The 26,482-nt window shown below is 51.0% G+C and overlaps 2 protein-coding genes across 3 annotated transcripts; one reads left to right on the top strand and one right to left on the bottom strand.

Moving 5' to 3' along the window:
• Window positions 1-1,520: 1,520 nt before the first annotated feature.
• ZNF575 (zinc finger protein 575) lies at window positions 1,521-4,959 on the bottom strand. Its single transcript, XM_036428760.2, has 4 exons — window positions 4,525-4,959; window positions 4,213-4,323; window positions 3,672-3,770; window positions 1,521-3,188 (listed from the first exon to the last, which is right to left on the bottom strand). The coding sequence occupies exons 3-4, from the start codon at window positions 3,751-3,753 to the stop codon at window positions 2,527-2,529; spliced, it is 744 nt and encodes a 247-aa protein (XP_036284653.1). The 5' UTR covers window positions 3,754-3,770; window positions 4,213-4,323; window positions 4,525-4,959; the 3' UTR covers window positions 1,521-2,526.
• Window positions 4,960-12,293: 7,334 nt separating this feature from the next.
• On the top strand, window positions 12,294-24,523 carry ETHE1 (ETHE1 persulfide dioxygenase). 2 transcript variants are annotated; one of them, XM_036428758.2, is made up of 7 exons: window positions 12,298-12,453; window positions 12,718-12,862; window positions 12,954-13,102; window positions 20,694-20,823; window positions 23,284-23,373; window positions 23,753-23,869; window positions 24,321-24,523. In XM_036428758.2, the coding sequence occupies exons 1-7, from the start codon at window positions 12,373-12,375 to the stop codon at window positions 24,371-24,373; spliced, it is 765 nt and encodes a 254-aa protein (XP_036284651.1). In that variant the 5' UTR covers window positions 12,298-12,372; the 3' UTR covers window positions 24,374-24,523. The 2 variants fall into 2 exon arrangements, with proteins under 2 accessions (XP_036284652.1, XP_036284651.1); XM_036428759.2 differs by lacking the exons at window positions 23,284-23,373; window positions 23,753-23,869; window positions 24,321-24,523 and adding an exon at window positions 21,172-21,206 and having other exon boundaries at window positions 12,294-12,453; window positions 20,694-20,913.
• The last annotated feature ends 1,959 nt before the right edge of the window (window positions 24,524-26,482 follow it).

The raw sequence follows: 26,482 nt of genomic DNA, 5'->3' as shown, positions 1-26,482 counted from the left end.
GTACAGAGAGGAAGGGAGAGAGATAGAGAGTTAGAAACATCGATGAGAGAGACATTGATCAGCTGCCTCTTGCACACCCCCTACTGGGGATATTCCCGCAACCAAGGTACATGCCCTTGACCGGAATCAAACCCAGGACCCTTCAGTCCCCAAGCCGACGCTCTATCCATTGAGCCAAACCGGTCTCGGCAGGAACTGTATTAAAGGGCACGGCATTAGGAAGGTTGAGAACCACTGCTAAGGTTCTAAGGGAGAATAATTTTCTTGACTTTTCTGGTCTTCAGAGGCTGCCAAGTTCCTTGACTGGTGGCCCTGCATCACTCAATCTCTGCTTCCATTGTCACGTCTCTGTTTCCCTCTTCCCCAGAGGAGGACCCTTGTGATTACATTGCGCTCACAAATAATCGGGATAATATTACCATCTCAGGATCGTTCATCACATCTGTAAAGGCCATGCTGCCATGTGTAAGCTAACATAGGTGCTAGGGGTTAGGATGGGGACAGCTTTGGGGAACCGTTATTCTGCCCTTCACAGAGTCCCGCCCATTTCGTTTCCCCACCTCCACTAACTCACAGACTAGTCTGTCCTTCCCCACTCACCTACAGCAGCGGTCGGCAAACTGCAGTCCACAGGCAAAATCCAGCCCACTTGATGTTTTTGAAATAAAGTTTTATTGGAACCCAGCCACAAATTCATTAATGCGTCATGAGTGTGGCTGCTTTTGCACTACAACAGCAGAGTTGAGTAGTCATGGCAGATGCCGTATGGCCTGCAAAACCTGAAGATATATACCATCTGGCCCTTTACAGGAAAAGTTTTCCAACCCCTGGTCTACAGGTGGGGGTTGTCCCATATCAGGACCAAGGCTCCCCACTTGTTCTTTTTTTTTTTTTTTTTTTAATATATTTTATTTATTTTTTACAGAGAGGAAGAGAGAGAGAGAGAGAGAGAGCTAGAAACATCGATGAGAGAGAAACATCGACCAGTTGCCTCTTGCACACCGCCTACTGGGGATATGCCCACAACCAACGTACATGCCCTTGACCAGAATCGAACCTGGGACCTTCCAGTCTCCAGACAGACGCTCTACCACTGAGCCACACCGGTTTCAGCCCCACTTGTTCTTCAACATGGACGTGAGCTGCTTCTTTTTTTTTTTTTTTCATGTTTTTTATTTTATTTTTTTAACTCAATCTTTATTGTTCATATTATTACAAAGGTTCCTCATTTCTTCCCCCCCTCCACCAGGTTCCCACCCCACCCTCCGCCCCCTCCCCATCTCCCATTGTCCTCATCCATAGGTGCACAGTTTATGTTCAGTCCCTTCCCGCATCAACCACTCCCCCCTTCCCCGAGAACAGTCAGTCCACTCCCCTCCCATATCGCTGACTCTACTAAAATCAACAGCTAATATTGTTCATCAGGTTTTTCAATCTCCTTTTTTTTTGTTGTTGTTGTTTTTAATTAATAAACTTTTACACTTCTAAGAATAAATTTTAAAGGATGTAAGCTTCTTTATCATTGCTTGACTAGTGACTGGCCTCCTCACCATCCTACTAAACCAGGTCTATCTTATTTACTGCTGTATTCCTAATACCCTATTCAGGTCTTAGCATACAGTAGGTGCTTAATGTGCAGGATGAAGAGCAGTTCAATGTTAACTCAATCACCTGGTTTTATAGTGAGAGAAACTGGCTCTCAGAAGGAAACTGACTTGCCCAAGATGGTGATGCTGGCACTTTACAAGGGCCTTATAACACCCCCATTTTATAGATAAGGTATCTGAGTCCAGAAATGTGCCCAAGGTTGCCCAAGGCCCCTCGGCTCATACTCAGTGGGTCAGGGCTGGCTCCGAAGCTAGGACTTCACCTACTATCAGCAGTATGCCCCTTGTTCTGGCTTTTATCATTTATATCTTGGGAATCTTCCCACATCGGTACACACTGAGCTGATTTCTCCCCCCCCCCCTACAGCGACATCTACCGTTCTATGGCTGTATTGTAATTAATTAGCTGGTCTCGATTGATGAACACTTGGGTTGTTTCCCATCTTTGGGCTACAGCGAACATCCTTGTCCTTAGGCCTTGTTCACATGCTTGAGTTTATTTATAGGATACATTCTTAGAAGTGGAATAGCTGACATGAGCAGGTGTGCATTTAAGTATTTCATAGGTATGGCCAAACGGCCAAAATGGAAGCACCAATTTAACGTACAACAATAGGAGCGAGGCTGTTTCCCCACCGTGCTAGCAGGCTTCGTACCTTTGCCAAATGAATGTTCAGTTCTTCCCCACCACAGCTCCAGGTCCATGGTTCGGGGCCGGTTAGCTCTCTGTGGTTGACACATTCTCTCCCCTTCCCCAAAGTGGGTGAGCAAAGAGCTCCTCCACCTTTTAAGTTAGAGCCCAGCACGTAGGAGGGGCCAACCTCCCTGCCAGCTAGGAGAGGCAAGCCTGGTTTAGAGATGCCCCCTCAGTGTTCACTGGAGCTGGCGGCAGAGGGCGCCAGTGAGCCGAGGGGAGGGCTCACTCCCGCTCCCCCTGGCCCTCCGCCTGGTGGTGGCTGCGCTGGTGAAGGAGCAGGAGGCGTCTCTGGCCGAAGGCCTGGCCGCAGCTGGAGCAGCGATGTCGCCGGGCGGTGGCCCGGCTGCTGGGCGCGGTGGGGGGGTCGTGGCACAGGCGGTGGGCGGCCAGTTTGGAGGGGAACGAGAAGGCCTTGGGGCAGTGTGGACACGGGTAGGGGCGGGCCTCGGTGGCGTGGTGCGTGTGTCGGTGCGCAGCCAGTTTGGAGGGGTAGCAGAAGGACTTGGGGCAGTCCGGGCACGGGTAGGGGCGGGCGGGCGCGTGCGTCCAGAGGTGGGCGGCCAGCTTGGAGCGGTGGCCGAAGGCCTTCGGGCAGTGCGGGCACGGGTGCGGGCGGGCGCCGCTGTGCGTGAGGCGGTGGGCGGCCAGCTTGGACGGGTAGGAGAAGGCCTTGGGGCAGTCGGGGCACGGGTGGGGGCGGGCGCCACCGTGCGCCAAGCGGTGCGTGGCCAGCTTGGACGGGTACGAGAAGGCCTTGTCGCAGTCGGGGCACCGGTGCGGGCGCTGGGGCGGGGGGCGGCGGCGGGGTCGCGACGGCGTCTCTGTGGGCGCAGCAGGCCCCGGAGCCGACTGGAGGGGCTTCTTGGACAAACCCTGCTGGCGACCTGGGGTACAGGAGGGCTGTTGGGCTCCTGGCTGCAGCCAACTCCCCAAATCTAGTCTAGGCTCCCCTGCCCTCGCCCCACTCTGATATGTGAATGTATCTGGGCACCTCAAGGGTCATCCTGGAATTCCTCAAATGGCATGTTTCTGCTCTCCAGCCGCTGCCATCCATCATCCTAAACGGTTCCAAAGCATTACCTGCCTGCATCCCCAAAGCGAAGGCTTTCTCAAACTGCTTCTAGTATTCCCCCAAGGGAGCACCCTGAATTCTTGCATGCCATCCTCCTTTGCCCCTCCTGTAATCTCCTGAGTCCTAGAAATGATCACGAAGGCCCGCGCAAAGCCAATCCAGGACTCCCCAGAACGTCACACTTTAGGGGATCCCAAACTGTCATCACCCTGGGCTCTCAAACTTTCACCCTGAGATATTCTCGAAATGAGATTCTCATCTCCCTCCCCCCCCCCCCCCCCAGGGCCGCTCTCACCTCCGCCTTTGGTCACTGGCTCCTGGCCTGCAGGACGAGAGTCTGTGGCCTCAGCCTCCGGCTCTGCGTCTCGCTCCAGCATCTTGCTGGCCCAGGAACCTAAAGGGGGGCCCAGGGAGGTGGAGGGGCTTCGCTGGGGGTTATCAGGCAGATGGAGCTAGGGCTGGAGGCCAACCTGTTTAAGGAGCCTGGTGCTGTTTAAATCTGGGATCCTAAGCAAGGCTGGGAGTTGCTGGAAGGCGGAGCCTAAAAGCACAGTGGGCGGAGCCATGCAAATGAATGCAGAGGCATTCCCTTTGCCGGAGGCTCCCAGGGCTGGAGCCTCCCAGCGGAGTAGCTTGAACTCAGCGCTCCTGGGTGCAGGGGGCGGAGTCTCTGTCCAGAATGGGCGGCGCTATGCAAATAGGACCCCAAGTCTGCAGCTCTGCAGCTCAGGCCCAGGGGCGGGGCCTAAGAACTCAGTGGGCGTGTCTCTCACAACTTTCCCTGGAGAGGGACCCAAGAGCTCCGGCGGGATTTCAGGTCAAAGAGGTGTCTTTACCTTTTGGCTTAGCCTCAGTCCATTGACGCCAGGAGGACCGCTAAATTTCTTCCCCTCTGCTAAATGGCATCCCCGGTGTGGAGGTGAAGCCGTAGAGGGTAGAGAGGAGACCTGGAGGGGGACAGAGAAAGAAGGTGGCGCCCGGGCCTCGGGGTCAAGGCATTCGGACACCAGAACACCCTCCCACGGCTCAGGCACCGAGGCAGCCCCACCGGAACCTATGCATCAGCATCCCAACCGACCCCACCCCGGGAGATTCTCATCCATTTCCCCAAGACCCAAGCCTCTGGGCCCAGACCCTGGCACTCTCACCTGCGGGCTGCACCTCCCCGGGGCGGGGCGGCGGGCCCTGCTCGCGGAGGCCGAGGTCGCAGCCCCGCTGCCCTCGGATGCGACGGAGCTGCGCCGCACGCCGTGCGCCCAGCGACCGGAGGGCCGGGCAGGGCGCGCTCGACAGCGGCGGGGTCCAGCCTCATTGCCATCCCCTCCTCCCTGCGGTGCCGGTGGGGGCGTCCGTACGCAGGCGCAGTCGCGGCCGGGGAGACAGAACCGGAGGAGGGTGGGTGCGCCAGGCAGCCTCGTTGGTGAGCAGGCGCAGAGCTGCGGGCCGAGGACGGCAGGAAGGGGTACAGAGGTTTGCGGGGGGCCTACGGCGGCTGACGGGAGTCAAGAACGTGCGAACGGGGAGACGCTGCACTTAGCCCTCCCTGAGACGGAAGGCGCCCAGCACAGGCACCTTGGCTTTTCTTTCCTTCCTTCCTTTTCTTTCTTTCCTTTCTTTCTTATATATTTTATTTATTTATTTATTTATTTATTTATTTATTTATTTATTTATTTTTACAGAGAGGAAGAGAGAGGGACAGAGATTTAGAAACATCGATGAGAGAGAATCATCCATCAGCTGCCTCCTGCACACCCCCCACCGGGGATGTGCCCGCAGCCAAGGTACATGGCCTTGACCAGAATCGAACCTGGGACCCTTCAGTCCGCAGGCTGACGCTCTATCCACTGAGCCAAACCGGTTTCGGCCACCTCGGCTTTTCTGCGCCCGCTTCCTTCGGGGCATTCCCCCGGGAGCCCGCGGGCCCCTCCGGGTGCAGTTTGTACAGCCCGCTGCCCGCTGCCCGTGCTCGCCGGCGCTGCAGGATTTTGCAAAAAGCCTGGCTGATCTCGGGACGGTGGGCGGGGCGGCGCTAACGCCCAATAAAAGGCACCTTATTTGCATAGCGCCCAGGCGCCCTTCGCCATTGGGTAGTTCAAGATTCCCTCGCCCCGCCCACTCCAGGGGCGGGACCCAGGGGGGTGAGGGAGGGCAGCGGCCGCGAGGTGCCCAGGCCGGCGTTTCCCCAGGGGTTGGAGCGCCCGGGGCCACTCCTGGAGCGGCGTGCTTTGCATCCTTCCGCCGCTCACCTCCCGGGAGTGAGTGCCCGGGAAGTGCCCACAGAAATCTCCTGCGTGGTGGTTCTTCAGCCACCAGGTCTGCGAGCCCTGGGAGCGGAGGGAGTTCCTCCGAGGGGTGATTTGGGCTCCGGAGCCAGACTGCCTGGAATCTTGGCCCTGCCGCTTTCTAGCTGTGTGACCCTGGGCAAGGCACTTCTTTTTCCTGGGCCTCAGTTTCCTCATCTGTACAATCCAGGTTGTTGGGATTAAATTCAGTAATCAATGGGAAGTGTTTAGAACGGTGCCCAACAAATTAGTTCTACCTCAGGGCCTTTGCACCAGCTGTACCCTCTGTTTCCAAGGCCCTTCGTCCATCAGCTTGTTTGCTGATTCCCCCTTCCGGTCTCAGTTCAAATATCGCCACTGCAGAGGCCTCCCTGCCCACCCTGTCTCACAGAGCCCCCTCCCGCCATCACTCTGTGGTCTTGTCCCCTGTATGCACTTACCGTTGTATACCCGTCTTCTAGCGTGTATGCTCTGTTAAGACGGACAACTTATCTGTCTGGTTAATTTCTCTGCCCCTGAATCCAGAACAGCGCTTAGCACATATTAGGTGTTCAATAAATTCGTGTCAAATGAATGTTTGAAAGAATCAACAGCCAGAAGCCCTGTGTAATAAGGCAGAATGATGGAGAAAATTAAGAACTTTAGGCCAAAGAGTTGGCAAGAGGTCTAAGCTGAATGGGAAACCAAGGGAGGGTTTTAAACACAGAAAGTGATACGAACTGGTTTAGGTTTTCATATACTTTTTAAAAATATATATTTTTATTGATTTTTTACAGAGAGGAAGGGAGAGAGATAGAGAGCTAGAAATGTCAATGAGAGAGAAACATCGACCAGCTGCCTCTTGCACACCCCCTACCGGGGATGTGCCCGCAACCAAGGTACATGCCCTTGACCGGAATCGAACCTGGGACCTCTCAGTCCACAGACCGATGCTCTACCACTGAGCCAAACCGGTTTCGGCTTTTTTTTTTTTTTTATTGAACCATATTGTTAGGTTATGGAACATTTCAAACATACACAAAAAAGAGAGGGATCAGAAGAGTAATTAACCCCATAAACCCATCACCCAGGCTCAGCACGGCCAAATTTGTTTCATCATCCTCTCAACATCCCTCCTTGAGCCTACTAAGATATTTTGGAGCAAATTCCAGATATTTCACCCAGAAACACTTCAGTCTGTGACAAAAAAAAAAAAACCAAGATCTCTCTCCTTTAAACATAACAACAATATTGTTATCACACCTTTCAAGTTTCAGAGTTGTTTCTATGTTATCAGCCCACCGTGTTCAATTTCCCCTGATAGTCCCAGGTGAATTTGAACTAAGCGGGTCAATTGAAAAAAAAAAATTCACATCCTCATTGTTCAAGGATCACCTGAGTATCTTTTTTTTCTTTTCTTTTCCAAACACAATGTTACACTCTATTTCAAACATTCAGAGAATTCAAGGATAGAACTGTTCTCTGCATTAATAACAGAATTGGCCAGCATCAACAATTATCCAGTCACGGCCAATGCTGTTTTATTTCCCCCACCATTCCTCCCAGATGATTTTAAAGCTATATGCCAGGCATCATAACTCATAAATATCTTTTTATTACACCTGCTTTGTTTGGACCAGGATCTAAACAGGATCCACACGTTGCATTTGTGTGATGTGATTCCAGTTTCTTTTTCCTGGCCCTCTTAAAAGGCAAACGCTGGCTGCTGCACGGAAAATAGATTGTAGGGAGGCAGAGTGAAGAGGCGGTGAGATATTAGTTATAATATAAATTGCCAGCATTTAGTTAGCACTTTAAAAATATATGTATATTACACCAAAACCGGTTTGGCTCAGTGGATAGAGCATCGGCCTGTGGACTGAAAGGTCCCAGGTTCGATTCCAGTCAAGGGCATGTACCTTGGTTGCGGGCACATCCCCAGTAGGGGGTGTGCAGGAGGCAGCGGATCGGTGTTTCTCTCTCATCAATATTTCTCTCTATCCCTCTCCCTTCCTCTCTGTAAAAAATTAATAAAAAATATATATATTAAAAAAAAAAAAAAAAAAAAGCCGGGACAGGTTTGGCTCAGTGGATAGAGCGTTGGACTGCAGACTGAAAGGTCCCGGGTTCGATTCCGGTCAAGGGCATGTACCTTGGTTGTGGGCACATCCCCAGTAGGGGGTGTGCAAGAGGCAGCTGATCGATGATTCTCTCTCATCGATGTTTCTAACTCTCTATCCCTCTCTCTTATTCTCTGTGAAAAATCAATAAAATATATTAAAAAAAATATATATATGTATATTTTTATTCACCCCAGAGATGAAGGGAGAGGGAGAGTTAGTAACACGAATGTTGAGAGAGAATCATTGATCTGCCTTCTGCATGCCCACCACTGGGGAACTGAGCCGCAACCCCGTACCCGAATCCACCCTTCAGTCCACAGGCCGATGCTCCATCCACTGAGCCAAACCAGCCAGGGCTAGTTAGCACCTTTTATATACCAGAAACTGTTCCCGGTGATTTATTTGCATTCATGCATTTAATACAGGGGTGGGGAACCTTTTTCCTGCCAAGGGCCGTTTAGATATTTCTAACATCATTCTCGGGCCATACAAAATCACCAACTTAAAACTTAGCCTGCTATATCTGGTCAGGTATTTAATGAACGCACCCTTAATGCCTTGGCAGGGCCAGACCGAATGATTTCACGCCTGATATGGCCCAAGGGCTGGATGTTCCTCAGCTCTGAAACCCACAGCAACTTTCTAAAAGGAGGCACTACTATTATCCTCATTTTACAGAAGACGGAAATGAGGGAAGAGGCCACTTTCCCAAGGTCACACAGTGTCACCCCCTGCAGCCTGGCCCTGGAACCCAGGTAATTTGCATTTATGCTGCCTTTGGACTTGGGGGGGGGAGGGGGTAATGCTGGGAAAGTGGCCTGAGGGGAGGTGAACTCAACAGGGCTTACTGATGAATTGGGAGGAGGTGGCAAGACAAGGAAAGGGTGCAGGGTCGTTGGAGTGGGCCTAGGACAACACTGAATCTCCAAAAACTTTGCAAACATGACAAGAAAGCAGTTATTATGGTGACTAGACTGAACGTTAGACACATAGTTTAGAATTCACATCACTGCTATCGGCACCAGGAGAAATGCCTTCCTTCTATTGAGGTAGTTGTGCCCCTTCCCTTTCTCATACTCATTGCCTTTGTCTCTTAATCGGATCATTATTTGGGCTTCTGCCTGAGTTAATAACTCTTGGATAGCTGTTCTAATTGATAAACACCCGTTTGCCTCTCAAAAAGAAAAGAACATCTCACAGAGCTGACCCTAGGTAAACCCCAAAGGGTGTTTGGGATTAAACCGTGGGCAGGGTTCTAAACACTTTCCCTAAATGGGGGTGCAGGGGTGCCTGTGATAGTCATCTGGCCACTGTCATGTCCAGCAGGCCTTTGAGCCTTCAAGGAACAGGTTACTGGCTTAGCAATTCTGCCAAAACATCAGGAATGGGTGCCCCAGGGGTGAGGAGGTCTTATTTGGGGGCCCCTCATATCAAAGATTGCCTGAGAGTCCCCATTTTGCTGGTCCCCCTCCCTCCCTTGAGCTCCTGGAAGTCCCTTGTTTTAGCCCTGATGTCTGTGCCTCTCTCCCCATTCAGATTAAAGACTCACCTCTGGAGCGGCCAGGCTCAGAGCAGCGGCTGCCAGGCTGGGAGCGGCCAGGCCCGGAGCAGCCGGGTCTGGTGCAGCCAGGCCAGGAGCAGCGGCTGACAGGCTGGGAGCAACCAGGCCCGGAGCGGCCGGGCCCGGAGCAACCGGGCCCAGAGCAGCCGGGTCGGGTGTGGCCAGGCCTGTAGCAGCAACAGCCAAGTCCAGAGCAACTAGGTCGGGAGTGGCAGTGACCAGGCCCGGAGCAGCCGGGTCTGGTGTGGCCAGGCCGGAGCAGTGGCTGCCAGGCTGGGAGCGGCCAGGCTTGGAGCAGCCGCTGCCAGGCTGGGAGCAGCCAGGCCCGGAGCGGCCGGGCCCGGAGCAACTGAGCCCAGAGCAGCCGAGTCGGGTGTGGCCAGGCCTGTAGCAGCAACAGCCAAGTCCAGAGCAACTGGGTCGGGAGCGGCAGTGATCAGACACGGAGCAGCTGGTTGTGGAACGAACCAGAGCAACAGAGGCCAGGCCCGGAGCAGCCTGGCCCAAAACAGCTCACTCCTCACCTGCCCCTGCCCCACGGCTGCCTCTCAGACATGGCTGGAAACTTTTGCGGGAACTTGAGGGTCTGCTGAATCAAGTGATGAAGGCTTAGATCTGGATGTGTTGAGTTAGTATAGGGCTGGGGTGTTGATCTGTGAGTGCCTTGGGTGGGGCCTGGATGAGGCTGGTTGTCCTATTTGGAAATGTCTTTTGTGTGAAGTGTATCATTGGGCATGTGGAGGTATTATTGATATGAGAAAATGCTAAGTAACAGATTTGCTATCTGAAAAGGGATTTACTATCGGGGAAAGGGAGGGAGGAAGAGACTGAACATAAACTGTGCACCAATGGATGAGGATGAGGGGGCAGAGGGTGGGGTGGGAACCTGGTGGAGGGGGGAAGAAACGAGGAACCTGTGTAATAATATGAACAATAAAGATTGATTAAAAAAAAAAAAAAAAAGACTCACCTGTGGGATCCCAGCTTCACCCAGCTAGACTCAAGCATGCAGAAGACGTCAATGTAAAGAATGAATGGGTAGCACTAACCAGTTTGGCTAAGTGGATAGAGCGAGGGACTGCAGACTAAAGGGTCCCAGGTTTGATTCTGGTCCAGGGCATGTACCTTGGTTGTAAGCTCAATCCCTAGTAGGGGGCGTGCAGGAGGCAGCCGATCAATGATTCTCTCATCATTGATGTTTCTATTTCTCTCTCCCTCTTCCTTCCTCTCTGAAATCATTAAAAAATATATATATTTAATATATTTTATTGATATTTTACAGAGAGGAAGGAAGAGAGACAGAGAGCTAGAAACGTCAACGAGAGAGAAACATCGACCAGCTGCCTCATGCACACCCCCTACCGGGGATGTGCCCGCAACCAATGCACATGCCCCTGACCAGAATCGAACCTGGGACCCCTCAGTCCGCAGACCGACGCTCTACCACTGAGCCAAACCGGCTTCGGCTGAAATCATTAAAAATATTTTTTAAAAAGTCATAAGGAGCTGAGACCGGTTTGGCTCAATGGATAGAGCGTCGGCTTGGAGACTGAAGGGTACTGGGTTCCATTCCGGTCAAGGGCATGTACCTTGGTTTCGGGCACATCCCCAGTAGGGGGTGTGCAAGAGGCAGTTGATCGATGACTCTCTCTCATCGATGTTTCTAACTATCTCTCTTCCCTTCCTCTCTGTAAAAAATCAATAAAATATATTTTTAAAAAAGTCATAAGGAAAATATATACAGAATTTTATGCATTCTGACACCCCTAACATTTTCTTAACCTTTTTCATATTTCTAAGCTATGCAGTTTGTGAATTTTAAAAAAATTATCGCTATCTCCAGAAAAATTTCTAATATATTTATGGAGAAAAATTCACGTCGAAGTGGAATCCAAACCTCTGTTGTTCAAGGCTCAACTGGAGTTGCTATAATAGAAATCCTTCCGCGGGAGTCGTGCCTCTGGCTGGAAGTCAGGCGGCTCCTCTGACCCAAAGCGACTTAGACCCTCCGGGCAGAGTGGGACGCCCTGTTCTCGCTGCTAGTGAGATCCCAAAGAGCAAACTTTCTGACCGAATCCGCTACACAACACAGCCTCTCACATCCAAGTCCTTGGGGCAAAGGAACAAAAGCCCCTTGTCAGGGGTTGGCATCCCAACAAAAGCCAAATGACCCCAGGATATCTTGATTTTGCAAGATATAATGCAAAATTCTTTTTTTATAAACGACTTCATCCTGGGAAGAAATAAACATTCCTGAAGAAATACTAAGCCATGTTATTTTCTTTCGTTCTATTTATTTATTTTTCTTAGCACTTCTTAAATAAACTTTAGACCCTGGCCTGGTAGCTCAGTAGCCAAGGGCAGGTTCAACCCCCGCCCCCCCTCAGGGCACATACAAGATTCAGCCAATGAATGCACAAATCTCTCTCTCTCCCCGCTCATTCCCTTCCTGTTCCTCAAATCATCAATGAAAAACATTAAAACTTTAATGGGATCAAGTGTTCTGGGAATCACGCACCCTACGTGACCTGGATGGAACCAAACTCCCCGCCCCCCGACCTCCCTCCGACCCTCCTTTCCTACAAGGCGGCCCGGGGCTGGGAGCGCACCAGGGCCCCCCTCTCCCCGGTCTGTGCTTCTCTCTGCGTCTCTCTTGCCCTGAGTGTCCCCGGTTTCTCCCGTTTTCTCGATCAGCGGGGTCTCTGAGGTCCCCTCGCAGCCCCAGCCCGACCCTGCGGGGCCCAAGAGGTCTCCCGGCCTGCAGCGCCCGCGCCCGCGCCCGCGCCCGCGCCCCCTGTAACGTCCGCCCCGCCCCCTGCGCCCGCGGCCCCTTTAATGCCCGCCCGCCCCGCGCCCGCCCCGCCCTCCACGCGCGGCCCCTTTAAGACCCGCCCCGCCCCGCCCCCTGCGCCTGCGGCCCCTTTAAGGCCCACCCGCCCCGCCCCGCCCCGCCCCCCACGCGCGGCCCCTTTAAGGCGCTCGCCCGCCCCCGAGGTCCGGAGGTGCCCCGGCTCCGAGGGCGCCGCCTGTCTGTGTCCCTCGGCCGGCGCGATGGCGGGGGCGGCGCTGAGGACCGCGGGGCGGCAGCTGAGCCAGCAGCGCGGGGCGAGGGCGCCGGTGCTGCTGCGGCAGGTGAGCCGGGCCGGGCCGGGCCGGGCGGCCGCCGGGGCTGTGAACCGGGAGGGACCTGGGGGCCCCGGGGCCCCGGGCTCGGGCCGGCTCCCGGGTCTTCACGGGGCGGGCGGGGACTTCCTGGGAGGCGGGGTGTCGACGCCTGGCTCCGGGGCCGGGGTTCTGCTTCTGGACCTTCCGGGGCGGCCGCGTCCAGGCCGGGCTCCCGGGGCTCGCGGACGGCGGGTCTGCTCGGCGCTCTCACCGGCCCCTGCCCCTTCGCAGCTGTTCGAGCCCAAGAGCTGCACCTACACGTACCTCCTGGGCGACCGCGAGGCCCGCGAGGCCGTCCTCATCGACCCGGTGCTGGAGACGGCGCCCCGGGACGCCAAGCTGGTGCAGGAGCTGGGGCTGCGGCTGCTGTTCGCCGGTCAGTCCGCCGGACGTCCCGGGCCGGGGCGGGGGCTGCTGGGCCCCCCTGTCCCGGGCCCCCCTGGACCTGCCCCTCCGTCTCCCTCCAGTGAACACCCACTGCCACGCCGACCACATCACGGGCTCGGGGCTGCTGCGCACCCTGCTCCCCGGCTGCCGGTCCGTCATCTCCCGCCGCAGCGGCGCCCAGGCCGACCTGCACATCGAGGACGGACAGACCATCCGCTTCGGGCGCTTCGTGAGTGGGATGCTTCGTGAGTTGGAGGCCCGGGTCCGAGAGAGGGTGGTGGCCTGGGCTTCCTGGGCTGCAGGGGCCTGGGTTCCTGACCCCGGAGTTGCACCTCTGGGAGCAGGCGGGCCCCTGGGCCCGGGGAGGTGTGCCTCTGGCCCAGCCCTGTAAGTCAACAGCACTAGGGAGTTGTCTGCAGCTCTGGGGCAGCTCCTTTGGCCTGGCATCTCCATGAACGTTGATTGGGGGCTGGAATGCCAAGGCCAAGGCTGAGGGAGAGCCTAGCCCTGGCTTCTGAGAGCCACCGTTGGAGCAAGTAACATCCTGTCGCTCAGGACTAGGGTGAGGCCAGCGAGGGCCTAGGGCGCACCGGTTAAGGAGGCCTCACTGTCACGGTCAGCACCTTGGGCCTTGGCAGGCTAGCTCAGTGGGTGAGAGCGTCCTCTCCATACACCAAGATTCAGTCCCAGGTCAGGGCACATACAAGAATCAGTTAGTCACCGGTTTGGCTCAGTGGATAGAGTGTTGGTCTGCAGACTGAAAGGTCCCAGGTTCAATTCTGGTTCCGGGTGTGCAGGAGGCAGCTGGTCGATGTTTCTCTCTCATCGATGTTTCTAGCTCTCTATCCTTCCTTTCTGTAAAAAAGTCAATAAAATATATATTAAAAAAAAAAAAAGAATCAATTAGCCGAAACCGTTTGGCTCAATCAATGGATAGAGCATCAGCCTGCCGACTGAAAGGTCCCAGGTTCTGTTCCCGTCAAGGGCACATCCCCAGTAGGGGGTGTGCAGGAGGCAGCTGATCCATGTTTCTCTCATCGATGTTTCTAACTCTCTATCCCTATCCCTTCCTCTCTGTACAAAATCGATAAAATATATATTTTTAAAAAAGAATCAATCAATGAATGCATCAGTAAGTCGAACAACAAATCGATGTTTCTCTCTCTCTCTGTCTCTTGCTCTCAAATTAATGATTTTTTTAAAAAAAGGAAAAAAAAGAGTCAGCACCTTTGGGTGAACTTCCTTCTTTAATGTTGTGCCCCAGGCACCGTCGGCTCACCCTGGCCCCAGTCCTGCTATTGCTTCACACCAGAATGATCTTCCTTCACCACAGGCAGGTTTCTGGCCAGAATGGCTGCCCAGGGTTAAGGTGGAGGGCGGGAGGGCTGGCAGTGCTTTTTTCTTTCTGATCGGAGTTGCCAGAGGTACAGAGAATTCGGCTGACCCCGGAGACAGAATGTCTGGTGACAGGGTGAGAAATCAGTCTCCAGGTTAGAGGATTTGGCTCAGTGGAGAGAGTTTGAGTCAGAGCATTAAGCAGAAACGAGGGCTGTGTGTGGGATCAGAAGACTTGGCTGTAATGGTTACAGCCTCTTTATTGCGTGCCTTTCTGAAAGCTGGGAGACAGAACGCATGGTACGTTTATGGACACGGCACCCAGCAGCCAGGTGCTGAAACGCATCTCTTGGGCTGAGAAGCCTCAGAAGAGCGAGAAATGGTCCGGTTTTGTGTCAAGATCAGCCCGTTGTTAAATGGAACCAGCGATGTTTTCAGCGAGTGAGGCTGAAGGGTTTAGCCAGGGAGATTTAGCTTCAGCGTGTTAAGCAGCTTTGTTGACTTAATTCATGAATCATCAGACTCACCCATTAAAAGTGTACAATTCAATGACTTAGTGTAATCGCAGAGTGATGCAAATGTCACCGCAATTAATTTTTGAGTATTTTTTCATCATTCAAAAAAGAAACCCCATAACCTTAGCTGTCATCTGAGCCCCTCCCTCCGCTCATCCCTGCAGCCTTAAGCAGCCATTCATCTGCTTTCTGCCTATAGAAATGGAATCAGACGCTCTGTGGCCTTAGGTGACTGGCTTCTGTCACTGATCATAATGATTTTAAGGTTCGTACATGTTGTAGCAGAGCCTGGCAGGTGGTTCAGCTGGTTGAGTCCTTCCCGGGCACCGAAATGGTTCTGGTCTGGATTCCAGGTCAGGGCAATGCCAGGTTTTGAGTTTGATCTCAGATAGGGGCATGTACAGGAGGCAGTGGATCAATTTTCTCGCTTTCTCTCCCCCTCTCCCTTTTCCTCTAAAAATCAATAAAAGCATGTCCTTGGATGAGGATTAACAGACAGACAAAAAACATGTTGTAGCATATGTCAGTGTTTCATTTCTTTTTCTTTTTTAATCCTCATTTGAGGATATCATTATTGGTTTTGAGAGAGAGAGAGAGAAACGTCGATGTGAAAGAGAACATCAACTTGTTGCCTTCCATACTTGCCTTGACCAGGAATGGAACCTGCAACCTTTCGGTGCACAGAATGATACTCCAACCAACTCAATCACATCAGCCAGGCTCCATTCCCTTCCCTTCCCTTTTCTTTTCTTCCCTTTTTTCTTTTTTTGTTAATCTTCACCTGTTGAAAAGCAATGTTTTTCCATTGATTTTTAGAGAGTGGGAGGAAGGAGGGGGAGACACACAGAGAGAAACATCGATGTAAGAGAGACATCGATTGGTTGCCTCCTGTATCCACCCTTACCAGGTTGAGCCTGCCACCTGGGTACGTGCCCTTGGCCAGAATCAAACCTGGGACCCTTCAGTTCACAGGCCAATGCTCTATCCATCGAGCTAAACCAGCTAGGGCTTCTTCTTCTTTTTAAAAAATATATTTTTATTAATTTCAGAGAGGAAAGGAGAGGGAGAAACATCAATGATGAGAGAGAATCATTGATCAGCTGCCTCCTGCATACCCCCTATTGGGGATCGAGCCCATATCCCGGGCATGTGCCCTTGACCAGAATTAAACCTGGGACCCTTAAATCCATAGGCCGATGCTCTATCCTTTTAGCCAAACCAGCTAGGGCATATGGCTTTTTTAAATAAAAAATTTTTTTTTTTATTGTTACCAATAAATATTTTATTGTTACAAACAAATATTCCATTGTTTGGTTATACTACATTTTATACATCAGTTTATTAGTCAATAGACATTGAGTTGTTTCTATATTTTTGGCTATTTTGAATAATGCTGCTGTGAATAATCATGTACAAGTTTTTGTGTGGACGTGTGCTTTCATTTTCTTTGCGTATATACCTAGGATAAAATTGCTGGATCATATGCTAACACTACATTTAACAGTTTGAGGAAATGCCAGACTGTTACCCAAAATGGCTGCACCATTGTATGTTCCCACCAGCAGTGGATGAGGGTTCCCATTCCTCCACATCCTTGTCAACACCTGTTATTTATTTAAAAATATATTTTATTGATTAAAATTTTTTTTTTTTTTTTTTTTTTTTTTTTTTTTTTTTTTTTTACAGAGAGGAAGGGAGAGGGTAGGAGAGTTAGACACATTGATCAGCTGCCTCCTGCACACCTCCCACTGGGGATGTGCCCGCAACCAAGGTATGTACTTGACAGGAATCGAACCTGGGACTCCTCAGTCCACAAGGCTAAGCTCTATCCACCGAGGCAAACCAGTCAGGGCAACACCTGTTATATGTCATTATGGATACTGAGCATTTTGTTATTGGGTATCACCCAAGTTCTTTGTACACCTTTAGGGATGGGCACAATTTTCTCTCTCCCTTATTTCTTCTCCACCCACGTTTGTTGTTGTAGTTAATCCTCACTGAGTAATATTTTTTCCCCATTGATTGTTAGAATGGAAGGGTGGAGAAGAGACAGAGAGAGAGAGAGAGAGAGAGAGAGAGAGAGAGAGAGAGAGAGAGAGAGAGAGAGGGAGAGAGAGAGAGAGAGAGAGGGAGGGAGGGGGGGAGGGGGGGAGAGAGATCGATGTGAGAGAGATACATTGCTTGGTTGCCTCTTGTATGTGCCCTGACTGGGGTCAGGATGAGATATGTGCCCTTGACTGGAATAGAACCCAAGACCCTTCATTCCGAGGGCCGATGCTGTATCCACTGAGCTAGGCCGGCTAGGGCTATCCATGCCCCTCCTCCCCATTTATTTATTTATTTCCTCACCCCAGGACATTTTTCCATTGCTTTTTAGAGAGAGTGAAAGAGAGAGGGAATGATAGAGAGAAACATTGATATGAGAGGAACATCGATTGGTTGACTCCTGCACAAGACTTGACCAGGACCCAGACTGGGGAGGAGCCTGCAACCAAGGTATGTGTCCTTGACCGGAATCGAATCCGGGACCCTTTGGTCTGCAGGCCGATGCTCTGTCCCCTGAGCCAAACCAGCCAGGGCTCCCCCCATTTTTAAGAATTGAGTTGTAACATACATATAATATAATAATAGTGCACATGTGCAGGTTGGTACATTTTCACATGTTTGCACTTGAGTATCCACCATCAGATACAGATACAAAACATGTCCAACACCATATGGCTTCCTTGTTCCTCTTTCTGGCATTGACACCTCACCAAGGGATCATTCTTCTGTCTTAACCTTAGATTATTTCCGCTTATTCTGGACCTGATAGCCAGGAATCATACAGTGCATACTCTTTGGTGCCTGGCTTTTTTCTTTTTTTGTCTTATTTTTTAAAAATATATTTTTACTGACTCTTAGAGAGAGAGGAAGAGAGAGGGATAGAAAGGTAGAAACATCTATGAGAGAGAAATACCACTGATCGGCTGCCTCCTGCATGTCCCTCACTTGGGATCAAGCCCGCAACCCAGGCATGTGCCCTCACCGGGAATCGAACCAGCAACTCTTGGTTCCTGGATTGACTCTCAACCACTGAGCCATACCAGATGGGCTTCTTGTATTTATTTATTTTTTTATTATTATTTTTTTCTATGTGATTTTTCTTTTATTGGGACTCAGGGGGTGGGTAACTTGGTGGTTATACCAGGGTACTGCCCATTCTGATCCTCCTGGGCCAGCTTTAGCTTTTTCTTTTTCTTTGAGCTCTTGTTGCTAACAGAAAAAAAAAAAAAAAAAAAAAAAATCCTTATCTGGGGATATTTTTCCCGTTGATTTCTAGAAAGAGTGGAAGGGAGAGGGGCCGGGGAGAGGTGAGAGACACACATCAGTTGGTTGCCCCTCACACATGCCCCTGCTGGGATTGGAGAACCTGCATCCGAGGTTTGTACCCTCGACTGGGAATCAAACCCGAGACCCTTCCATCCGCAGGCCAGTGCTCTAACCACTGAGCACCCGGCCAGGGCCGGGCTTATTTCGCTGTATTATACATGATGCTGCTTATGGTTATAGTTCTTTCCTTCTGTTGCTGTATAGCAGGGGCTGATAAACTTTTTCTGTAAAGGACCAGATAGTAAATATTTTCCGTTGGCAGGCCATATGGTCTCTGTTGTAACTACCCTGTTCTCCTGTTGGCATGAAAGCAGCCACAGATGATGCTTTCTTTCTTTTTTTTTTCTTTCCTTTTTTTTTTAAATTTTATTTATATTTTATTGATTTTTTACAGAGAGGAAGGGAGAGAGATAGAGAGCTAGAAACGTTGATAAGAGAGAAACATCGACCAGCTGCCTCTTGCGCACCCCCTACTGGGGATGTGCCCGCAACCAATGTACATGCTCTTGGCCGGAATCAAACCTGGGACCTTTCAGTCCGCAGACCAACGCTCTACCACTGAGCCAAACCGGCTTCGGCAGATGATGCTTTCTTACCAATGAATAAACATGCCTGTGCTCCAATAAAACTTTATTTATGGCCACTGACATTTTAATGTCAACAATTTTTATGTGCAATGAAATAATCAGTCTTTTATTTTATTTTTTTCAACCATGAAAAAAATGTATCAACGCTTCTTAGCTTTCAGATCTTACGAAAGCAGGTGGCAGGCCCAGTGCATCGGCCATAGCTTTCCAACCCCGATATAGGATATTTCATTGTGTGAATTTATGACACGGTATCCATTCTCCTTTTGATGGCTGCTTGCAGTTTTAGGCTATTATGAATAGTTCTGCTTTGAAGATTCTTGAACAAAATCTCTTGGTCAATATTACCCTCAGATTCCAAGGAGTGGACTTGCTGGGTCACAGAATTGACACATGTTTAACTTTAGTAAGAACGGCCCAATGGTTAATTTTATTATTTATTTATTTATTTATTTATTTATTTATATTAATTTCAGAGAGGAAGGGAGAGATAGAAATATCAATGATCAGAGAGAATCATGGAGGGGCTGCCCCCACTGCACGCTCCCTCCTGGGGATCGAGCCTGCCACCCGGGCTTGTACCCTTGACCGGAATCGAACCTGGGACCCTCCAGTCTGCAGGCAGATGCTCTATCCACTGAGCAAATCAGCTAGGGCTATGCCCAAATATTTTATGAAAATTTTGAAGCATATAGACAAGTTAAAAAATTTCACAGCTTTCACCTCTACCCACCCACCTATCACTTCATATTATTTTGTTTCCACAAAAAAGGTTTAGCCTTGGCTGGTGTGGCTCAGTTGGTTGGAATGTTGTCCTGTGCACCGGAAGGTCTTGGGTTCGATTCCTAGTCAGGACACATACCTAGGTTGTGGGTTCGATCCCCGGTCTGCATGTGTACAACAGGCAACCAATCGATATATCTATCTCACATTGATTCTTTTTTCTCTTCTTTCCTTCCTCTAAAAAAAAAAAAAAAAAAAAAAAATCAATTACAAAAGGTTTAGCTGATGGAGGCTCAGAGTATTTAGCTATTTAGCCACAATGGGAAATGATAATTAGGGTTTCTGAGTAGAGAGGGTATAGAAAAAATGCATGGTTATAACAAGATCAAATACTTGGAAGAATGGAGCAAAAGAAGAGATTGAGACCAAGGGAAAAGAAGCCGAGAACTTACTTGCCACCAGGGGGCAGTGTGAGCCATAGGAACTGCAAAGTGAGTGCCCTGCGGGCTTGCACTGATCCCCTTTAAGAGTGGATTAGCTGATGGAAGTAGTTTCAGAAGTTAGATCATTAGGGTCATATTTTTTTCCCTGACAATTGCTTCCCTGCATTCAGGATTCTTTTTAAAAATATATATATTATATTGTGTGTGTTTTTTTTTTTGTTTGTTTGTTTTTACCGAGAGGAAGGGAGAGGGATAGAGTGTCAGAAACATGGATGAAAGAGATAAACATTGATCAGCCGCCACATTAAATATTTGTATATATGATCATTAAATTTTATTTTAATGATAATTTTAATGACTTGTTAGTATTCTATATTTATATTAGTATGTTTATCTTTTCTTTATTGATTTGCAAGACCTGTTTGTGTATGAAATATACTGGTATGTGTGTTGCAGATGCAGTCCCCAGCTTGCTTGTTCCCTTTACATGTTGTGGCTGGTGTTTTTGACATTGCAAGACTTCAGATTGATTTAAGTCAAACCATTGGTCTTGTCCATACGATGTATGACTTTAGGGATCAGATTTGCGTGTTCTTCTCTGACCAGAGGTCATGTACTCATTTGTACTTTTGTGGCTGTCACAGTTTTATGGTTTATTTTCTCGCCTTTAATTCATTTGGAGTTTATGCTGGTGTGAGGTTTGAGCCTGGAAATCTAACTTAATTTTTTACCAGATAGGTAATCCTGAGGTGACCCTGGGGTGGGGCGGGGGCTCCGGGGGCAGTTCCGCCGCCAGGGCAGACCACTGGCTTCTGGGTGACTGTCTGTCCTTTCCCTCCCGGCAGGCCTTGGAGATCCGGGCCAGCCCCGGCCACACCCCGGGCTGTGTCACCTTCGTCCTGGATGACCACAGCATGGCCTTCACCGGAGATGCCCTGCTCGTCCGCGGCTGTGGGCGGACGGACTTCCAGCAAGGTCCCAGCCCCTCCCTCAGCCTGGGTCTTCTGCGGTTGCGTGTGCGCCAGGGTTTTAAGTATCCGAAGAATGAATGTAGGAGTGTTAAACTCTTTTTTTTTTTTCTTTTTTAGAGAATTTCACTCTTTTTTAAAAATATATATATATATATATATTATTGATTTTTTTACAGAGAGGAAGGGAGAGAGAGCTAGAAACATTGACCAGCTGCCTCCTGCATACCCCCAAACGGGAATGTGCCCTCAACCAATGCACATGTCCTTGACCGGAATCGAACCTGGGATCGTTCAGTCCGCAGACTGACGCTCTATCCACTGAGCCAAACCAGTTTCGGCAGGAATGTTAAAATCTTAAGGACTCAGGGTTAAACTCAAGGCATTTAGCTGCTGAAGTGGAGGGGGAGAGTTAGATTCAGAGATTAGCTGATGAGAGAACAGTTAGGTTGAGGGTTTTAGCTGTGAGGGGACAGTTAGATTCAGGGGTGTGTTAATGATCTATTGCTGTGAAAGAAATTACTCCAGAGTGGAGTAAAACAATGATTAACATTCATGATCTCACAGAGTGTCTGAGAGTGTGGACTCTGGGACAGCCTAGCTGGGTGGTTTTGGCTCAGGATCTCCTGTGAGGTTGCAGTCAAGCTATGGGCCTGGGCTGCAGTCATCTGAAGGCTCGCCTGGGGCTGGAGGATCTGCTTCCATGAGGCTCACTCAGATCGCTGGCCAGCTGGCCCTGGCTCTGGGCTGGCGTCCTCAGTTCCTCCCCGAGGGGACCTCTTTGTGGGGCTAAGTATTGTCACAGCAACATGACAGCCCGATTCTCCCTAAAGGGATGATGAGAGAGAGAGAGAGAGAGAGAGAGAGAGAGAGAGAGAGAGAGAGAGAGAGAGAGAGAGAGAGAGAGAGAAAGAGAAAGAAAGAGAGAGAGAGAGAGGCCCTAGTTTTTTTTTTAAATGACCTACTGTCCTAAGTTAACTCTGTCATATCTGTAATAACTTATTTATGAGATGCAAGTCCCTTATCCAAGCCACTAAGTCAAGGTGAAGGGAATTCATGTTACATTTTTTTTTAGTGTGTCAAAGAGTTTGTGGACATATTAAAAGACCCCGTAAGGGGTTTAGCTGCCGGAGGAGTGGTGGGTGGGGGCCTGCGGGGTTTGATTCCGGAGTGTAGCTGCTAGGAAACTGGTAGTCAGTGCTCTGATTGCTTGGGGGCCATGTCAGATTCGGGTTTGGCTTTTGGGGGAACTTAGATTCAAGAGATTCACTGTGGGAAGGGGTTTTCAGAATCTCAGGGTTTGGCTGGTCTTTGGTGTGTGCGTGTGTGTGTGCGTGCGTGTGTGTGTGTGTGTGGGGGGGTTGACAGCAGATTGGGTGGATTTAGCTGCCTTTTGGGAGGAGGGCGACACTGGATGTTTGAGCTGGCAGTGGGTAACTTTTTTCCTCTCCCCTCTCTCCTTTTCCTTTCATCTCTGTCTCTGTCTTTTTCTCTCCAAGACTCCTATTCTCTCTTTATATATATTTAAATATACTTTTATTTGTTTTAGAGAGAAAGGGAGAGGGAGAGGGAGAGGAGAGAGAGAGAGAAACATCACCGATGAGATAGAATCATTGATCGGCTGCCTCCTGCATGCCCCACACTGGGGATAGAACCCACAACCTGGGCATGTGCCCTTGGTGGGAATCGAACCTGGAACCCTTTAGTCCGCAGGCCAACGCTCTATCCACTGAGCAAAACCAGCTAGCACTCCTGTGCTCTTCACCCTCTCCCAAAGCAGTCACGAAACGGGAGGATTTTGGCTGAGATGAAAGGTGGAAGAACATTCCAGAGAGGCGCCCCCCCCCCCCCCCCCCCGCAGATCTCCGTGTGGGAACCGTGGCCCCATTCTCCTCCCCTGCCTCACGCCTTCAGCGTCTTCCATCTTCCCGCCCCCACCACTTCTTAGTCATCCCGAGTGAGGCCCGGTCGCTTGGTGCTTCAGGGCTCATCCCAACCTTACCTGCAGCCATGCTGGATCTGTCACCATTCCCCAGTTACTTGTTCATGCTGTCCCACCCGCCTAGAATACCTCCCCTCTCCTTCTCTACCTCAGTAAAGGGGTCCTGGCAGGAAATGAGGTTGTAGCTACCTCCCACCCTTTCCTTGAGGGAAGGGGATAAGGGGCCCCTCTTTCTTGTCCTCTTTTTTTTTCTTTTCTTTTTTTCTTTCTTTTTTTTTTAAAAAAATATATTTTGTACAGAGAGGATATAGAGTTAGAAACATCAATGAGAGAGATAGTCATCGATCAGCTGCCTCTTGCACACCCCCTACTGGGGATGTGCCCGCAACCAAGGTACATGCCCTTGACCGGAATCGAACCCGGGACCCTTCAGTCCCCAAGCCGACGCTCTATCCATTGAGCCAAACCGGTTTCGGCTCTTTCTTGTCCTCTTGATCCACTGACCTCTGAGCTTTCCCTCCCCAGGCTGTGCCAAGACCTTGTACCACTCAGTGCACGAAAAGATCTTCACACTCCCAGGAGACTGTCTGATCTACCCTGCCCACGATTACCATGGTGAGGGCTTCCTGGAGGAGGTGTGGGACTTACACAATTTACTACTGTTTGACAGGGAGCATGGGACGACAGTGCTGGGGCATGGGACTACAATTCCCAGAGATTCCTCCGGCCAAAGGCCGGTCATGTGCTTATGTGCAGAGTGTGGATGGAGAAACCACAAGTCCTAGAATTCCTGGGGAGCATGGGTTTTCCTGGGACCTCTAAGAGCCTTGGGAACTGTGAGAAACTACATTTCCCATAATTCATGTGGAGGAGGGGTAGCAATTTCAGGAACATACCAGGCCAGAGAGATACCCCAGAGCCTCCTGGGAAATGTAGTCCTGAGAGGCCTGAGGCACCAAAGGATGGGCATTGCTCTCCCTCTCTTGGCCACTAGGGCTCACAGTGTCCACTGTGGAGGAGGAGCGGACTTTGAACCCTCGGCTCACCCTCAGCCTTGAGGAGTTTGTCAAGGTCATGGACAACCTGAACTTGCCCAAACCTAAGCAGATAGGTGAGCAGTTGGGAATCTGGACCCTGGGTCAGAGGGAGGAGGGTGGGGGCCTGGACTCCTGGGTCTGAGGGAGGAGGGGCTGGGGCCTGGACCCCTGGGTCTGAGGGAGGAGGGGCTGGGGCCTGGACTCCTGGGTCTGAGGGAGGAGGGGCTGGGGGCCTGGACTCCTGGATCTGAGGGAGGAGGGTTGGGGGCCTGGACCCCTGGGTCAGAGGGAGGAAGGGCTGGGCCTGGCCCCCTGGATCTGAGGGAGGAGGGGCTGGGGGCCTGGACCTCTGGGTCAGGGAGGAAGGGCTGGGGCCTGGATTTCAGGGTCAGAGGGAGGAGGAGGCTCAGGGCCAGAACTCCAGTTTTCCAAAGAGGGCCCTTAGGATTTCTGGGCCCCATTTAAGCTTGAGGGGAGGGCTCCTCCTGGGGCCCCTTGGTCTCACCCGTGGTTTCTTCCTTTCAGACGTTGCTGTGCCAGCTAACATGCGCTGTGGGGTCCAGACCCCCCCTTCCTGATGGTGTCTCTGTCAGGTGCTCACAGCCATTAAAAATGCACTAGATGGGGGCAGGGGAGGTGCCAGCACCTGGCCTCTCTCCTCTTCCCCCCTCACCTGCCCTCAAACTTCTTAAATAAAAAAATTAAAAAAGATATATTTTTGCTGTGAATCTGACTTCTGTCTGTTTTCTGGGGGAGCCATTTGGGCTCTGGGTGGAGGTGCTTGGAGGGAGGTTAGTTCTGGTCCCTGGAGGGGCCAGGGAGCAGGGCGGGACGGGCCCCGGGGAGATGTTCTAACTCCCAACGCAGGGCTCCCCGCTCCTTGGTGAGAACACCATGCTGAGTCTGAGCCCCTCCCCTCTGTGAGACCAGGATAAGGCAATTCTCAACTTTCTCATCTGAAAAATGAGTCCATGTGTGTGAGGTACTTGGCAAAGTGTTAACCACTATTTTCTTTTAAAGGAAGGTTAAGATTTTTTTTGTGTGTGTGTGTGTGTGTGTGAAAATGTTTGCACTGTTAGGTATGGGATACAGAGCAATAGTTGATATTAGACTTAGAAATAAGTTTGACAAGAGGAGCCACAATGAGAAGTTGACATCTGCAGTTTAAGTGCCCAGTTATTTAAGGTGCCCAGGAGCTGACTCCTGTGTTCTAGTGACAAGCAGTGGATGAGCATCTGTTATAAACAACTAGAGGCCCGGTTCATGAAATTTGTGCACGGGTGTGTGTGTGTGTGTGTGTCCTCAGCCCATCCTGGACCCTCTCCAATCTAGGATCCCTCAGGGGATGTCTGACTGCTGGTTTTGGCCTGATCCAAGGCCAAAACCAGTAGTCAGACATCCCTCTCACAATCCAGGACCACTGGCTCCTAACTGTACACCTGCCTACCTGATCACCCCTAACTGCCCCCTCTGCCAGCCTGATCAACCCTAACCACCTCTGCCTACCAGCCTGATCACTCTTAACTGCCCCCCCCCCCTGCCAGCCTGTTCTCCCCCAACTGCCCCCCTCTGCAGGCCTGGGGGCCTGGTTGCCCCTCACTTCCCCCCTCTGCTGGCCTGGCCACCCCCCACTGTTCCCCTCTGCTGGCCTGGTTGCACCATGCAGCCTGCTGGTCAGTCATTTGGTCGTCCCTCGCTAACTCCCCTGCTGGCCTGGCTGCCTCATGCAACTTGGGTATTACCCTTTTATTAGCATAGGTAGGTGGAATGAAGCAGATTTCTTAATCATTTGAAATTGAGCTGAGGAATCTCTGGGAAATTGTTTTAAGGTCAAGGTTTTCTTTTTCTTTCTTTTTCTAAAAATATATTTTATTGATTTTTTACAGAGAGGAAGAGAGAGGGACAGAGAGCCAGAAACATCGATGAGAGAGAAACATTAATCAGCTACCTCCTGCACACGCCCCTTGCTGGGGATGTGCCCACAGCCAAGGTACATGCCCCTGACCGGAATCGAACCTGGGACCCTTTAGTCCGCAGGCCGACGCTCTATCCACTGAGCCACACTGGTTTCAGCTTAAGGTCAAGGTTTTCAAATGAAGCCATAGGACGTTTGCCAGCACAATGGATGGCAGCAGCCATAGAATGCCCACCCCAACCACGCCCACCGATCTGTCCTGGGCCCCGAAGCACCCGGACACCACGCCCCCGGCCTCCAGAGCTGTGACACCCACCCACCACCAGGGCCTCCCGGGAGTTTCCATCACAATTGCAGCATAGCATCTTGGGAGGTGAGGATATGTGGGAACTATTATTGTCCCTGTCGAGTGGAAAGACCTTCCCAGCACTTCCCGGCTGGGAGTGGCAGTATGCCTGATGGTCGAGACCGCAGACCGTCCAGCGAACCTGTCTGCCGCTGACATTAACCACGTCGATAGACTTTGGGTCCGCTTGTGCCTGGCAGCCTCAGTTTCCCCACTATAAAGTGGAGACAGCCCAAACCGGTTTGGCTCAGTGGATAGAGCGTCGGCCTGCGGACTGAAGGGTCCCAGGTTCGATTCTGGTCAAGGGCATGTACCTTGGTTGCGGGCACATCCCCGGTGGGAGGTGTGCAGGAGGCAGCTGGTCGATGTTTCTCTCTGTTTCTAGCTCTCTGTCCCTCTACCTTCCTCTCTGTAAAAAATCAATAA

This window comes from Pipistrellus kuhlii, unplaced genomic scaffold, assembly GCF_014108245.1.
Source record: "Pipistrellus kuhlii isolate mPipKuh1 unplaced genomic scaffold, mPipKuh1.p scaffold_m20_p_90, whole genome shotgun sequence".
In the NCBI taxonomy this organism is placed as follows: domain Eukaryota; kingdom Metazoa; phylum Chordata; class Mammalia; order Chiroptera; family Vespertilionidae; genus Pipistrellus; species Pipistrellus kuhlii.
The sequence above is the reverse complement of the archived record's forward strand: the minus strand, read 5'-3'. Positions and strand labels throughout refer to the sequence as shown.

Excerpts from the sequence above, each read along its gene's own strand:
- ETHE1 (XM_036428758.2), top strand. The coding sequence starts at position 12,373 with ATGGCGGGGGCGGCGCTGAGGACCGCGGGGCGGCAGCTGAGCCAGCAG. Across the intron at positions 12,454-12,717 it reads CGCCGGTGCTGCTGCGGCAG|CTGTTCGAGCCCAAGAGCTG; the intron begins GTGAGCCGGGCC and ends GCCCCTTCGCAG. Across the intron at positions 12,863-12,953 it reads GCTGCGGCTGCTGTTCGCCG|TGAACACCCACTGCCACGCC; the intron begins GTCAGTCCGCCG and ends GTCTCCCTCCAG.
- ZNF575 (XM_036428760.2), bottom strand. The coding sequence starts at position 3,753 with ATGCTGGAGCGAGACGCAGAGCCGGAGGCTGAGGCCACAGACTCTCGT. Across the intron at positions 3,189-3,671 it reads GCCAGTGACCAAAGGCGGAG|GTCGCCAGCAGGGTTTGTCC; the intron begins GTGAGAGCGGCC and ends CCTGTACCCCAG.